Source organism: Chrysemys picta, chromosome 2 (genome assembly GCF_011386835.1).
Source record: "Chrysemys picta bellii isolate R12L10 chromosome 2, ASM1138683v2, whole genome shotgun sequence".
In the NCBI taxonomy this organism is placed as follows: Eukaryota; Metazoa; Chordata; order Testudines; family Emydidae; genus Chrysemys; species Chrysemys picta.
In genome coordinates, this window is record NC_088792.1 from 105,179,679 (window position 1) to 105,191,997 (window position 12,319).

Below are 12,319 nucleotides of genomic sequence, written 5' to 3' on the forward strand. Positions count from 1 at the left end.
CTCTATGGCAGGGGTCGGCAACCTTTCAGAAGTGGTGTGCCGAGTCTTCATTTATTCACTGTAATTTAAGGTTTCATGTGCCAGTAATACATTTTAACATTTTTAGAAGGTCTCTTTCTATAAGTCTATAATATATAACTAAACTATTGTTGTATGTAAAGTAAATAAGGGTTTTAAAATGTTTAAGAAGCTTCATTTAAAATTAAATTAAAATGCAGAGCCTCCCGGACCGGTGACCAGGACCTGGGCAGTGTGAGTGCCTCTGAAAATCAGTGGTGGCACGCGTGCCATAGGTTGCCTATCCCTGCTCTATGGCATTCTCCTGTCCCTAGGTGGGAGATGTCAATTTGGACATCAATCTCTAAATTGATGCTGTTAAAAGTAACGAATAACAGATTTTTCTGTTTGCTGGCAATTAAAAAAAATTGTTGTGGTCAAACCGAAACCAAACTTTTACCACATTTTCAGCTAACCAAAAAGGAAAAACTAAACATGGTGGGTCCCATGTAATGGTTACATTTTCAGCATTTGGGGGTTTTTTTTTTAACTGTTTAATAAAATTGCAGGAAATTTCTAAATGAAAAGTTGTTTCAAACCACAAAAGAAAAAAATCAAAACATTTCATTTAGAAAAGACTGAAACGAAAGGTTTTGACTTTTTGGAATTTTTTTTAAATGAACAATTCAGCAAAACAGACACAAATTGGTTAAATGCTTCAGTGTTGCTGATTCTGCATTTTTCACCATAAAGGTTTTAGCTGAAAAATTTCCCCCAGCTCTAGTTAATGAAGACATTCCTCTGCGGGTCTGGAGAAGGTGTGAATACACCCTTTGGAAAACAACATCTTTTGCCCATTACCAAACAGGGACTGATTTCAATTGGTGAAATTAGGGGTGGCGGAAAAAATCCAGAGCAAACAAATACTTTTAAAACCAAACAACTTTTTTCATAGTAGCGCTGAACCCATGTATTTCTACTTATAACAGGTATTCCAAAAGCATTTTTTTTCTTATTCGTTACCTTTTAATTCTTTTTTTAAATTTCCCACTTGTAGTTTTCCTCTTCCTGATAAATTGTTAAGTCGGACAGCAATTAGATGCCCCAACCAAGATCAGGGTCTCATTGTGCTCGGTGTAAAATGTATGCATGGTAATAGACAAACTTAATCATCTAAATAGACAGACAAAGGGCAGAAGACAGAAAATGTTATTGTACACATTTGAAAATCAAGCCAAAAGCATTAGGAGTTCAGGAGTTCTGAAAATCTGGCCCCAGTTGTGGGTGCTAAGCACTTAAAAATCTGCTTCTAATTGAAAGCAACAAAGAGTCCTGTGGCACCTTATAGACTAACAGACGAATTGGAGCATAAGCTTTCGTGGGTGAATATTGTCTGACAAAGTGGGTATTCACCCACGAAAGCTTATGCTCCAATACATCTGTTAGTCTTAAAGGTACCACAGGGCTCTCTGTTGCTTTTTTCAGATCCAGACTAACACGGCTACCCCTTTGATATTCCTTAGGGTTCTAATTGACTTGCCCAGGATGATACAGTATGTCTGTGACAGAGCCAGGAGCTGAACCCAGGTTTCCTGAGTCCCAGTCCACAGCTTAGCCATGAGACTAACCTTTCTTTTTCTAAGGAGAGTCATCACAAGTAACATGCAGATTACAGATTGGAACAATGTCAGTCTAACTATCCAAATACAGATCTAAGATATGCCAGCCTGAACTTGTACACTTTCCACAATGCATAGATACACAACAGTGTCAGGAGTATTTAAGCCACAAGTTTCTATAATTATATGGATGGACACTGTTGAAGGGGGAAGGGGAAATGGGGATCAAAGTTTGCCCATCACAGCACATGTGGAAATAAGACACTTAATCATATCTTCACATTCAACATTACTGAAGACCAAAATAAACCAACTTCCATTTACTTATCTTCAACTTAATTACAATCTCCTGTTCAATAATAATAATAAAAATCCACACATGACACTAAAAGAGAAAAGTTTCCTCTGAAAGAGGCACAATTGAAGGCAGATATAAAGACAATGCTCCAAGTTGGCAGTGTTTTGTTTGATAAATCCAATCATTCCGTGTTTCTATTATCATTGCCAAACAGGAATGGAAGGGAATTGTTGTAGTACATCATTTTTCAAATGAAAATAAACTTTTTTTTTCTTGCCTGCCAAATCTCTCGCTCTCTGTCTTTTAAACAACTTTGTATATAGTTCAAGAATCAAAGTTGGAGTTCATTTGATCACGACCAATTTATACTTCAGTTTCACTTACCAGAAATGGCACCGACCCCACTGTTTTTGTTGGTAGGCATTTGCATTCCTTTCGAGGCACCAAAGCCAAGCAGTTTTGTCTCAGCCCTTGAGTTTTGCAATACTGAAGGGGCCCTCTGGGAAAACAAGTGTTTAACTACGAGAGAGGGCAGCTCCCCATTCAACAGCTATTTACTTTGGGTTGAACAGGAGAAAAAATTTCAAATAAAAGTCAAACACCCCCATCAAATCATGTCACATGGGTGCATTCCAGAAAGCCAGTTATTGCTTACCTGGAAACACTTCTCAGATGTTTTTCTTCAGAAAAAAGAAAAGGAAGGAACAAGCAAGTTTGTAAACTTTTGGCTATTTCTAAATACGGGGTATCTGACTATTCTCGGGATAGGCCAGATATTTTGTTACCCACCACTTTAGGTATGGCAATTTGGACTGATTGTGCCCTGCAGGAGTTTGGCTTGAATGTACACATCCCTTTGCCTCCAAAGCCACTTCTTTTGTGAGCCAGACTTTCCCCAATTTTCAGGCACTGCTGGCAAACATCACAGTTTGTCACTTACTATGAAGCAAACAATAGGGATCAGATGGAAAAAACATTTAAGTGATTCTAATACTGTGCTGACTAGCTGAAACACTTGCACAATGCTTCCTTAGTTTAAAAAAATGTCATTTTAAGACAATTTACAGTGTAAGTGTGTATTCTTTCTCTCCCACAGGTTTTTGATAGCTAACTGTCAGGTTGTGGAGGGATTACTAAATAAATGAAACACTAAAAGTGACAAAATATTTAATAAGAATGGACTAAATTCAGTCCTCCCATAAATCCATTTTCAATCAAGTTGTACCAGGCATTAATTTGGCCCATTATTATGATCTCTGATGCTGGGCATGATGGTTTTTTTCTATCTAGCGTTGCTGCCTACTAAACTAAACAGTGTGTGTGCAGGAAGCGCACTGGGCACTCTTGCTGTGCGTCATGCAGTCTTCTTCGGATGACAGACATGATCATTCACAACTTGCTGCAGTGATTCTATCCCTGAAACAATCTCAGCATACAACCAAGAATGATTGTCACGCTGTTCAAATTAAAGCACACTCCTGAACAACCCTAATATGTAACTGCCAACCAGGCTGTCCTCAGAGTTATCTACATTCACTAGCAAGAGAAATATTTGCTCCTTTGCAGTGCATAAGTTGGAAGCTCCTGGTTAGCACTGATGCATATTGTGTCATATAATAATCCTGCATACTATCAAGAGTTGAAACATTAAATAATATAGCTGATCAAATAATCCGTCTAAACTTTTTTTAAAATGGAAAATGGCCTTTTTCATAACACGATTTTCCTCACTGATTTTTTATGAAAAACTGAAAAAAGTGGAGGCTAATATTTTTCAAAAGCATGACAAATTTCCATTAATTTTTTTGAAAGAAAGAAAAGTTTATTTCTTTTCAGCTTTTTTGCTGAAAATACTTACCATTTCCCAAATTGCTTTGGTAAGAACAGCTGTTGTGGAGACAGACGAGAACTAAAGAATCTGCAGAGCATGCCTCAAGGGGCAAAAAGCTGGGTGATAGTCCAGGAATCCCAAATCATGGTTTGTTATTATTATTATTATTATTATTTTCTATTATAGTAGTATCTACAAGCTCCAGTTAGGACTGAGGCCCCATTGTGTTATGCGCTGTTTAAACACAGCATAAAAACAGTCCCTTTCCCTAAAGAGTAATCTAAGCATGAGAGAAGACACAAGAGGGTTTAACAAGTCTTAGGAATCAGAAGAGAAATTCTTATGTGGATGAGGGTAACACTGCAAAAGATGCCTGAGAAGGAGTAAGTTACTGAACTGCCATGGTACTCACCTGGAGTGGGAACATTAAAATAACAGAGGTAATGGAATACACTACAATCTGGTGGGCATTATACAATGTACAGTGGCAAAGCTGTTATAGACATTTTGCTGTCTTTTCCAGAAATGAGTAAATTTTGGTCATCTCGCTGCTATCTACAAACAGTATCTGTACTATGCTGCTGTTCTCAAACTGAAAAACAGCAACAATGATTAACAATATCATCATTGCTGGTCCCTTCCTCCTCTAACAAACGTGGTTTGAAAAGATAAACACCCAACCCTGTAGAGACCACAGGAACAAAATGAGGAACTTACAGTAGATGATACCATCTCTACCAGTCTAACGTCAGCACAAACAACTTCAAGAATTCTATCATTGCAGTCCAAAATACTGTTCTCAGTCACATATTTTGAACCATTATAGTAGAAGACTCCAAGGAAAGGTACTGCCCAGTTATGAGGGAATGTGATACTGACTCAAAATCAGGGACGAGGAAGTTGTTTCTAAAGTTGTATATCCATTATGGAGGAAGTGTATTAACATGGTCTAGCATATAAAGTTGCTCATCAAGGGCTCTTAAGAGAAATAAGTGTCTAGATGAAGAAATTCAAATGTTTTTCAATCACTTCTTCCTTCCCCAACTACCTGAAAATTCTAGACCTTTAAGGAGAAAAGAAAGGGAACTACAGCCATGGGGGACTAGCTGTCTGCAGACTCCTCCCATTCTAGACATATGTAAACACTGCTCCACTAATCACCAGGGATTCTAGTTTTCTATTATAACCCCCCGAAAATTCTCTGATTAAAAAAACCATAAAAATGTGAGTTTTTCCACGATTAAAATGAAACGCTGAACTTTAGTTTCCCTAGTCACTATATATATAGGTATCAGTTGAACACAATGTTTTATTGATATACAGTAGAACCCCATTTATCCAAGCATCTATTCTCCGGCTCTCCATATTAATTGAACCACCAGCCTCTCACGGCTGACTGCCCGAGCCCCAGCCACCTGGGGCTAGGGTGACCAGATGTCCTGATTTTATAGGGACAGTCCTGATTTTTGGGTCTTTTTCTTATATAGGCTCCTATTACCCTCCAACCCCTGTCCCGATTTTTCACATTTACTGTCTGGTCACCCTACGTGGGGCTGATCGCCCAAGCCCCACCTGCTGTCAGCCATGGGTGGCTGCTGGTTTGGTTAATATGGAGAGCTGGATAATGGAGGGTCAGATAAACGACATTCTACTGTATGTGTTTTCATTTGTTCACAACATGTAAAAGATTCTCTGTAAAAACGCAAATTCTACATTTTTCTGCGTTTTTTCCATGGCAAACAGATTTCTTGAATCCCTGCTAATCACCCAGGAGATCAGGAACATTTAGGAGGCAATTCTCTCTCTGCAACTAGTGGTGAGCCCCCTGCATCTAGCTATTTCAAACCAATATGGGAGACTCAGAAAAACTGGGTACCATTTTACTGTAATGTTTTTCCTTTTTATCACCTCTTTCTCAGATTTGTACCTTCAGTCACAACACAGCGCTATGGAGTGCAATCCCTCTGTGCATAAAGTGTCAACAAGAACAAAACAGGTCTCTTTCAATCTCAAATTATTCATTTTTTTTAAAAAAAGGAATCTGAAAAGTTACAAAGTCTGTCAGTTTCACAAAGCTTGCGGTATCTGTGAATGGTCATGCAGGTTTGATATCATAATTCATTACCCCCCAGTTCTTAATATGCACAAAAAAGCGAGGAGGCGTTAGAGTGCATACTATATATAGGTCATCTACTGCCCTCTAGCCACGTATATTGCTCCTGTTGATTTCAATGGGAATTATGTGTGCAGGCAAAAGCCTATGCCCTAAAAAGTCTGAATTGGAACTGAAAAATTTAGTTGAAGAAAGCTACATGTAACAACATCAGATGTAAGAGACTTTAAAGAAAGTTGCTGTCACAAAAGCAGAACTCTCCCTAAGTCTCTTAAAGTACACTTGATCTTAGCTCATAGAGCCGATTACACACTAAATATATTCAGTAGTGGAAGGCATTTCTAACAGCAGCAAATAGCATGAGGTCAGATTCTATTCCACTGGATCATATCCCACCCACAAGGCTTATATAGACGTGAGTATCATATACTTTACATCTGAACTACTTCCCCTCCAATGTTCTGGCTGCACAGTCATTTCTTTGCTTTTCTGTAACTTCCTGTATAGGTATCTCTAGCAGTATAATGGAATGCATGAGTTTTCATTTATTGATCGCAACACTGAAAGTCATTTACAGAATCAGTTCAACTGCTTGCTTGGGGCTAGGTCAAGGCATTTATACTATGGCCCAATGTAGGGAGCAGCACAGTGCTGGACCACCAAGGAGGAGATTTTGCCTCAGGTAAAGCACAATCTTTTCTGATGCTGCTCCTTGCACATGAGTGGAGTATGTGTGTGCATGTACACACACGGTGAGCGCCATCCAGCAGATGGCTGCCTGTAGTGCCTCCACTCACCCTGCTTGGTGGAACCGTGCTGAGGAGAGGGGGAGGCGATGGCCTTGCTTCAGCCTTTCAACCTTTTTGCTGCCTTGTTCCCCATGGGAGAGCTGCGGTCAACAGTTCTTACTATCATGAGGTGTCGTTGTGCAACTGTGTTGTGGTACAGAAAACTGAAGTTTCTTGTATACCCCCATCTCTCTTACCCTCCCCCCCCCCCCACACACAGAGGCTCAATCTATACTCAATACTGATTCTTAAGGATTAAAAAAAGATGCAAGCTGAATCAGATCCTGGCTGATAGTGCTCTAGCTTTACTCCTTCCTTGTTTCTTCAGGGAGCTTTGTGAAAACAGAAATGTTGGCATTCGTTCAGGCCTTATCTGCTCCCCTCATGTTTTTACTTGCAACAGAGTCAGGCTTGTGTGTGTGTGCACGCAGGTGTGACATTCTGAGCTTTCACATGAGAAATACACAAATCAAGAACAATTAATTCTTTTGCTATGTACTGAGGCAAAGTCAAGGAACCATGCAAACGGGAACGAGATCATGATGGCTGCTTTTACACTACTTTCACCCAGACCATACTGCACTGTAAATACCAATAGGAAGAAAGGATAACTTATGGAATAGAGGGTCACTGGCAATTTAAAGACATATAATTGTATCAAGGGAAATGCCTGTCTGTATTCCATTGACTTGGGCACCCCTTACTTTATAGTCTTGCATATCTTCTGCAAAGCTCCAGACAATGTAGCATTAGTGCTTTAACTGAAATCTGTGAATTTGCCATAAGATGTGGTGACTATAGGTATATATTGAGATTGAAAGTGGCAAAACTATTTGTAAAAGGATGACTGGCCTTTTAAGGGGAGATGGATCCACTTGTGACACACTCAGATTGTGAAAAAAATGTGCACTTTCACATGACAGGCAGGTCATGTGGCTAAATCAGGCCTTTTGGGATGGAAATAAAACCAAAAGCCTACAGGGAGCAGGAGCCAGCTAGGAAAGCCGGGGTGTGGAGATCAAATCTGCTAGAGGAAAGCTTCAGCAGGGACAGGACTAAGGGCTTGTCTATACTACCATACGGGGTCAATCTAAGAGACGCAACTTCAGGGTTGCGATAAATCGATGCCCGCTGGATCTATTGCTGCCTGTCGATCTGACGGGTAGTGTAGACAAGTCCTCAGAGTTGTACCAAGAGCTGTAGGCCAGCTTGAAGGCTGAGTGGGAGTTTGTGTGATTCCTTGTGAACTTTGATCCCAAGAAGGGGTGTTTTTCAACACATGAAAGCCTATGTTGAAAGTGTTAGGGAGTCCAAGAGAGGGAAACCGAGTCAGCAGCAACCCTGCCACCCCCAAGCCTACCAGGTGAGTAGTGCTGCTACACAATGATTAATAAAAAAAAACCTTTCTAGACCACATCTACCCACCATCTAATTCACACCAACCAGCTCTCTCACATCCAAATGTGCTTCTCCTCACAAAGCAAGAATCCTAACCATTTCTATAACCATTAGATCTTTCTTCCCCCTACAGCCACGCTGCCACTGTGGCTAGATAGAGAGGGACATAACAGTTAACAACTCCCACAGTGGTAGAATTGCACTGGTTCATGTAAGGGAGCTCTACTTCCTCTCATCCCAGTAAGTATTTTATAGTTGCTAACAGTTTAATCTTGGTTTGTTGTGATAGAACCCTGGGGACAAGCTTGCTTTCCTCACCTTCACCATCAGGACTCATGTTTTCATAGGAATCCCAGCGGATTAGTGGATCTGAGGTATTGTAGTCAACTATAACTCCATGGTCATTCTTCAGGTGTTCACATCCTGAAAGGGTAAAGTCTTGGTCAGAGACAAAGTGGAGGAGTACTCCTGCTTTCATCTTTATCTACACATAGACCCATCTCTGACAATGTGCTGCTTCAGTGAATGCATTAACCCCATCTTCAGAAGTGTGGGAAGAAATGACAGGGAAAGACAGATCAACAGCCACACTGAAATGGACTATGGAAACTAAGCTTATATTAATGTTTCAATACAGTAGGAATAAACACAGAGTTTAACTGGAGCCTCTGACTACAGAGTAGCCCTGCCTTAATAGCACATCCACACACACCCCACTCTCCTGAATGAGAGGGTATGCAATGTTCTGTAGCCATGTACGACCAAAGCTGAAATGACGTCTCAGAATGATACCACAAGCATCTCCATTGTCAGTTAGCAGTTCAACTACTGCACAAAGAAGAAATGATGTAAGGTCATGTTTATTGTTGGGGTCACTATCATTCTGATATCAGAGAAAGTTTATTTAGTAGTTTTATTAAATACAAACAGTGTGTGTAAATGACACCAGCACTGCAATGAAAACAAGGCAACAGCTCAAAGGCAAAGTTGACTTCTCCATCTTAAACTTCTGGCTGTTTTTTTCTCCAGGGTAGCAGATGTGCTGTTGTTCCCACACACTAACATTACACTGAAGTCAGTGAAATGAAAGATTTGGCCTCACAGAAAGTGTCGCCTGCCAGACATACATGGAATTTTCAGCACTAACCAAGGAGTTAACTCACACATTTGTTTCACCCTTAACATGTAATCTATACATTTGAAACTGTAGCAATGAGGGATTTAGCTGTGGTCCAGTGTCATGAGCACAAGACAGGAGCATCAAAAACTCCTGACTTCAATCTGGGCTCTGATGCTGACTTAATCTGTGACAATAAGCAACTTGCTACCTCAGTTTCCCACCTGGAATAGGGGACAACAATCCTTATGTACCTACCCTACAGTGGCATTCTAAGGGGCATTTAATTAATATTTGTAAAATGCTTTACAGATGCAAAGTGTTATATAAGTGGTATTATTAGGCCCACTTTTCAAACAAAAGTACCTAAAGTGAGGAGACTAAAAGTCTGCATTTAGGCACCGAAGTAACTATTTATATACAAGTAAGTACTGATTTAGGTCCTGATCCTGAGGGCACAATAAACAGCCGGGCTCTGTGTTGAGTGCCACAGTCCAGCCACGCTCTCACAACACAGGACTGGGGCTTTAGGTGCCTACACAGATATTTAGGTGCCCACATGCAGATTTAGGTTTCTAATGTTTGTCATCTGAGTTTGAGAAGTGGGCCTTCTACTATTTAACTGTATGAAGGGCTGGAATTTTCCATTTTTAAAATAATTTCTCAAAGACTGAGAAACTGTAAAATTAGAGTCTCTTCAAAAATGGAGCAGTGAGACTTTTTCCCTATCCCTTTTTGCACTAAGATAACTCAGCTATGAAATAAGTTCCAACTCCGAGCACCTGCTGAAAATACAAATCTGATTTATCCTCTAGGATACCAGAAAAACAGAAGTAATAATGAACAGATTTTGATCCTTTTTCAGTCTGACAGACTGGCTACTCTTCACGCAAACCAGGATCTTTACCATTCAGGAAAAGCATAGATTAAGCTTGAGAAGCTATTAAAATTGAATTTTCTTCTAAGGATTGTCAGCAGGCAAAAGCAGAACCGTTCGCTGGATTGGATAGAAGCCAGCTTTTTATTGGCTGCTACTACTACTAGTCTCCAAGCAATTAGACTGTGAAAAATGCAAGGGAAGATTTCCAGGACACAGTATATGTAACAGTACAGAAAAAATTATTTATGGCACATGGAAAGAACTATATTTTGAAAAACTCTTTTTCATCATCTCAGGCAGAATCAATATTTACCTTTGGAAAAGCAATAAATGCATAGTAGTAGTAAGTTGTTCACAAACTCTATGATATAATTTTTTCATCTTGGATATGGGAAGTTCCATATTATTATAGACACAATCCTAGATTATTGAGGACGAGTTCAGGATATAACTTGTGAGCCAACTTCAGACCTGGTATAAACACAAGCAGCTCTACTGACAATGAAGTTCTATTTGGTTACAGGTCTGAAATTGGTCCAAAGTTTGTCACTTGTTTAAATGAGTTCATGTATGGCACCTGGGATAACAATGAATAATACCCGTAGCATTTTATATAGACCACTGCTTAGATTAGGTTTTTGAAGGAATTATTTTTCTTCAAATAGGGTTATTTTAAATACTTGGCAGTATGTGATTTTAGAACATTGTGGTCACTTAATCTATGTATGCTATGTATGCCATAGCTATCTGTAGAATAGTATGCTATATATGTTATATGTTTTCTAATAGTTATCAGCAACTACTCCAATATATTTTTGTAATCGAATTCCAATCACAGTTACACTAGTGTAAATTCAGAATAATTTTAGTAAGTTCTTGTATTCCAAGGTAAACTACATTCCACACTTTCTGCACTACAGCCTTCTGGGATGAAATTTAATTTTCTATCTGCACTTAAATTTTGTCAGCTTCCAAAATAAACAGAGATCATTCTATATATTGAATGCTTACCTTGGATTTTCTCTGGGGTTCCTGAAAAAACCAATTCAATTTTCCCATAATCAGGGAAGCGGTCATCTGAAAACACAACAAAATATCTCAGCAAGTTTATTTCCAAGGGAATAGTAGCTACGCATTCACAAATCAAGATTTTACAGTAGAATAAATACAATGTGTGTATTTGCTCTTTCCCCAACTGCCTTCTAAAACAGCAAGGTTCCCTCCTCCCCCCACATTCTCAGTAAAAGACTACAAAAGCGGAAGTCAGAGTTTGGTTTACTTCCCAGAACAGTCAAGAACACAGAAAAGAAACAAAACAAAAAAAACCCCAAAAACCAGCCAAACAAAAAACAACCCTAGCTCTAGTGCTTTATTTGCAGTGGTTTCATAGCTTACAAAAAAACAGAAAAACAGCAAAACAAGAATCCTGACCACTAAATATAGATAGATAGACACACATACACACACACAAAAAAAACCAAAAATAATACTTTGGGAAGCAGCAGTATGATACCTAGGCCAGGATTTTTAAAAGTGCCTAGTGATTTTGTTCCTGAATTTTTGGATATACAGAGGCCTGGTTTTCAGGAAGTGCTGATCACCTACACACAAGCTAAGAATACACCTTTCTTCCTATTGAATGAGCACCTGTAGAATGTCCAATTAAGCTTCCAAAATGGAGGCATCTGATATCACTAGGCATTGTTGAAGACACTGACTTTGAACACAAACACACATTAACAGAGAGAGAGACACACACACACACACATATCCCGGTATACACAATCATGAATCCCCTCTCCTCCCCACTACATCCCCCACAGAAGGAAGCCTACCTTTGTTAGCATTGTCCAAGTCCTCTTTGCCAAAAACCAGACCATAGCCCTGAACGGCACCTGTGTGAAACTGCAGGCGGAAAACGACATCACGGGTGGCCGATCGATATTTTTTGTGATAACACTTCAGCTGAACAGACAAGAAAAAGAGAAACACCCCCAATAAGTCCATTCTTACTATTGTCTGTGTTTATATATTGCTCTCTGAACAAAACCAACGGTGATGCAATTTACTGCAGATTCCACCAACACTGAAACAAGGAAAGTAGCTTACTCAATCATTGTAAAATTATACAAGCCCAGAACAAGCCCAGAACAAGTTACTTTTTAAAAAATGGATCAGTAAAATCTGAAAGGCAGATTTGTAGGCTGGCTTACATCAGTATTTTTGCAAGGCACCAAAATGCATCTTAAAATAAAGCACGGATCCTCAATCTAAAGCA

The 12,319-nt window shown here is 39.4% G+C and overlaps 1 protein-coding gene across 21 annotated transcripts in view; it reads right to left on the minus strand.

Moving 5' to 3' along the window:
- Window positions 1-12,319, minus strand: part of TNS3 (tensin 3) — a 426,838-nt gene that overhangs the window by 124,565 nt on the left and 289,954 nt on the right. For all 21 annotated transcript variants that reach the window (XM_042842646.2, XM_024099919.3, XM_065583894.1 and 18 more), the window contains 3 exons: window positions 11,877-12,006; window positions 11,053-11,118; window positions 8,363-8,467 (listed from right to left, as the gene is read on the minus strand). In XM_042842646.2, the coding sequence (XP_042698580.2) occupies window positions 8,363-8,467; window positions 11,053-11,118; window positions 11,877-12,006 (301 nt within the window). The remainder of the gene's footprint in view (window positions 1-8,362; window positions 8,468-11,052; window positions 11,119-11,876; window positions 12,007-12,319) is intronic.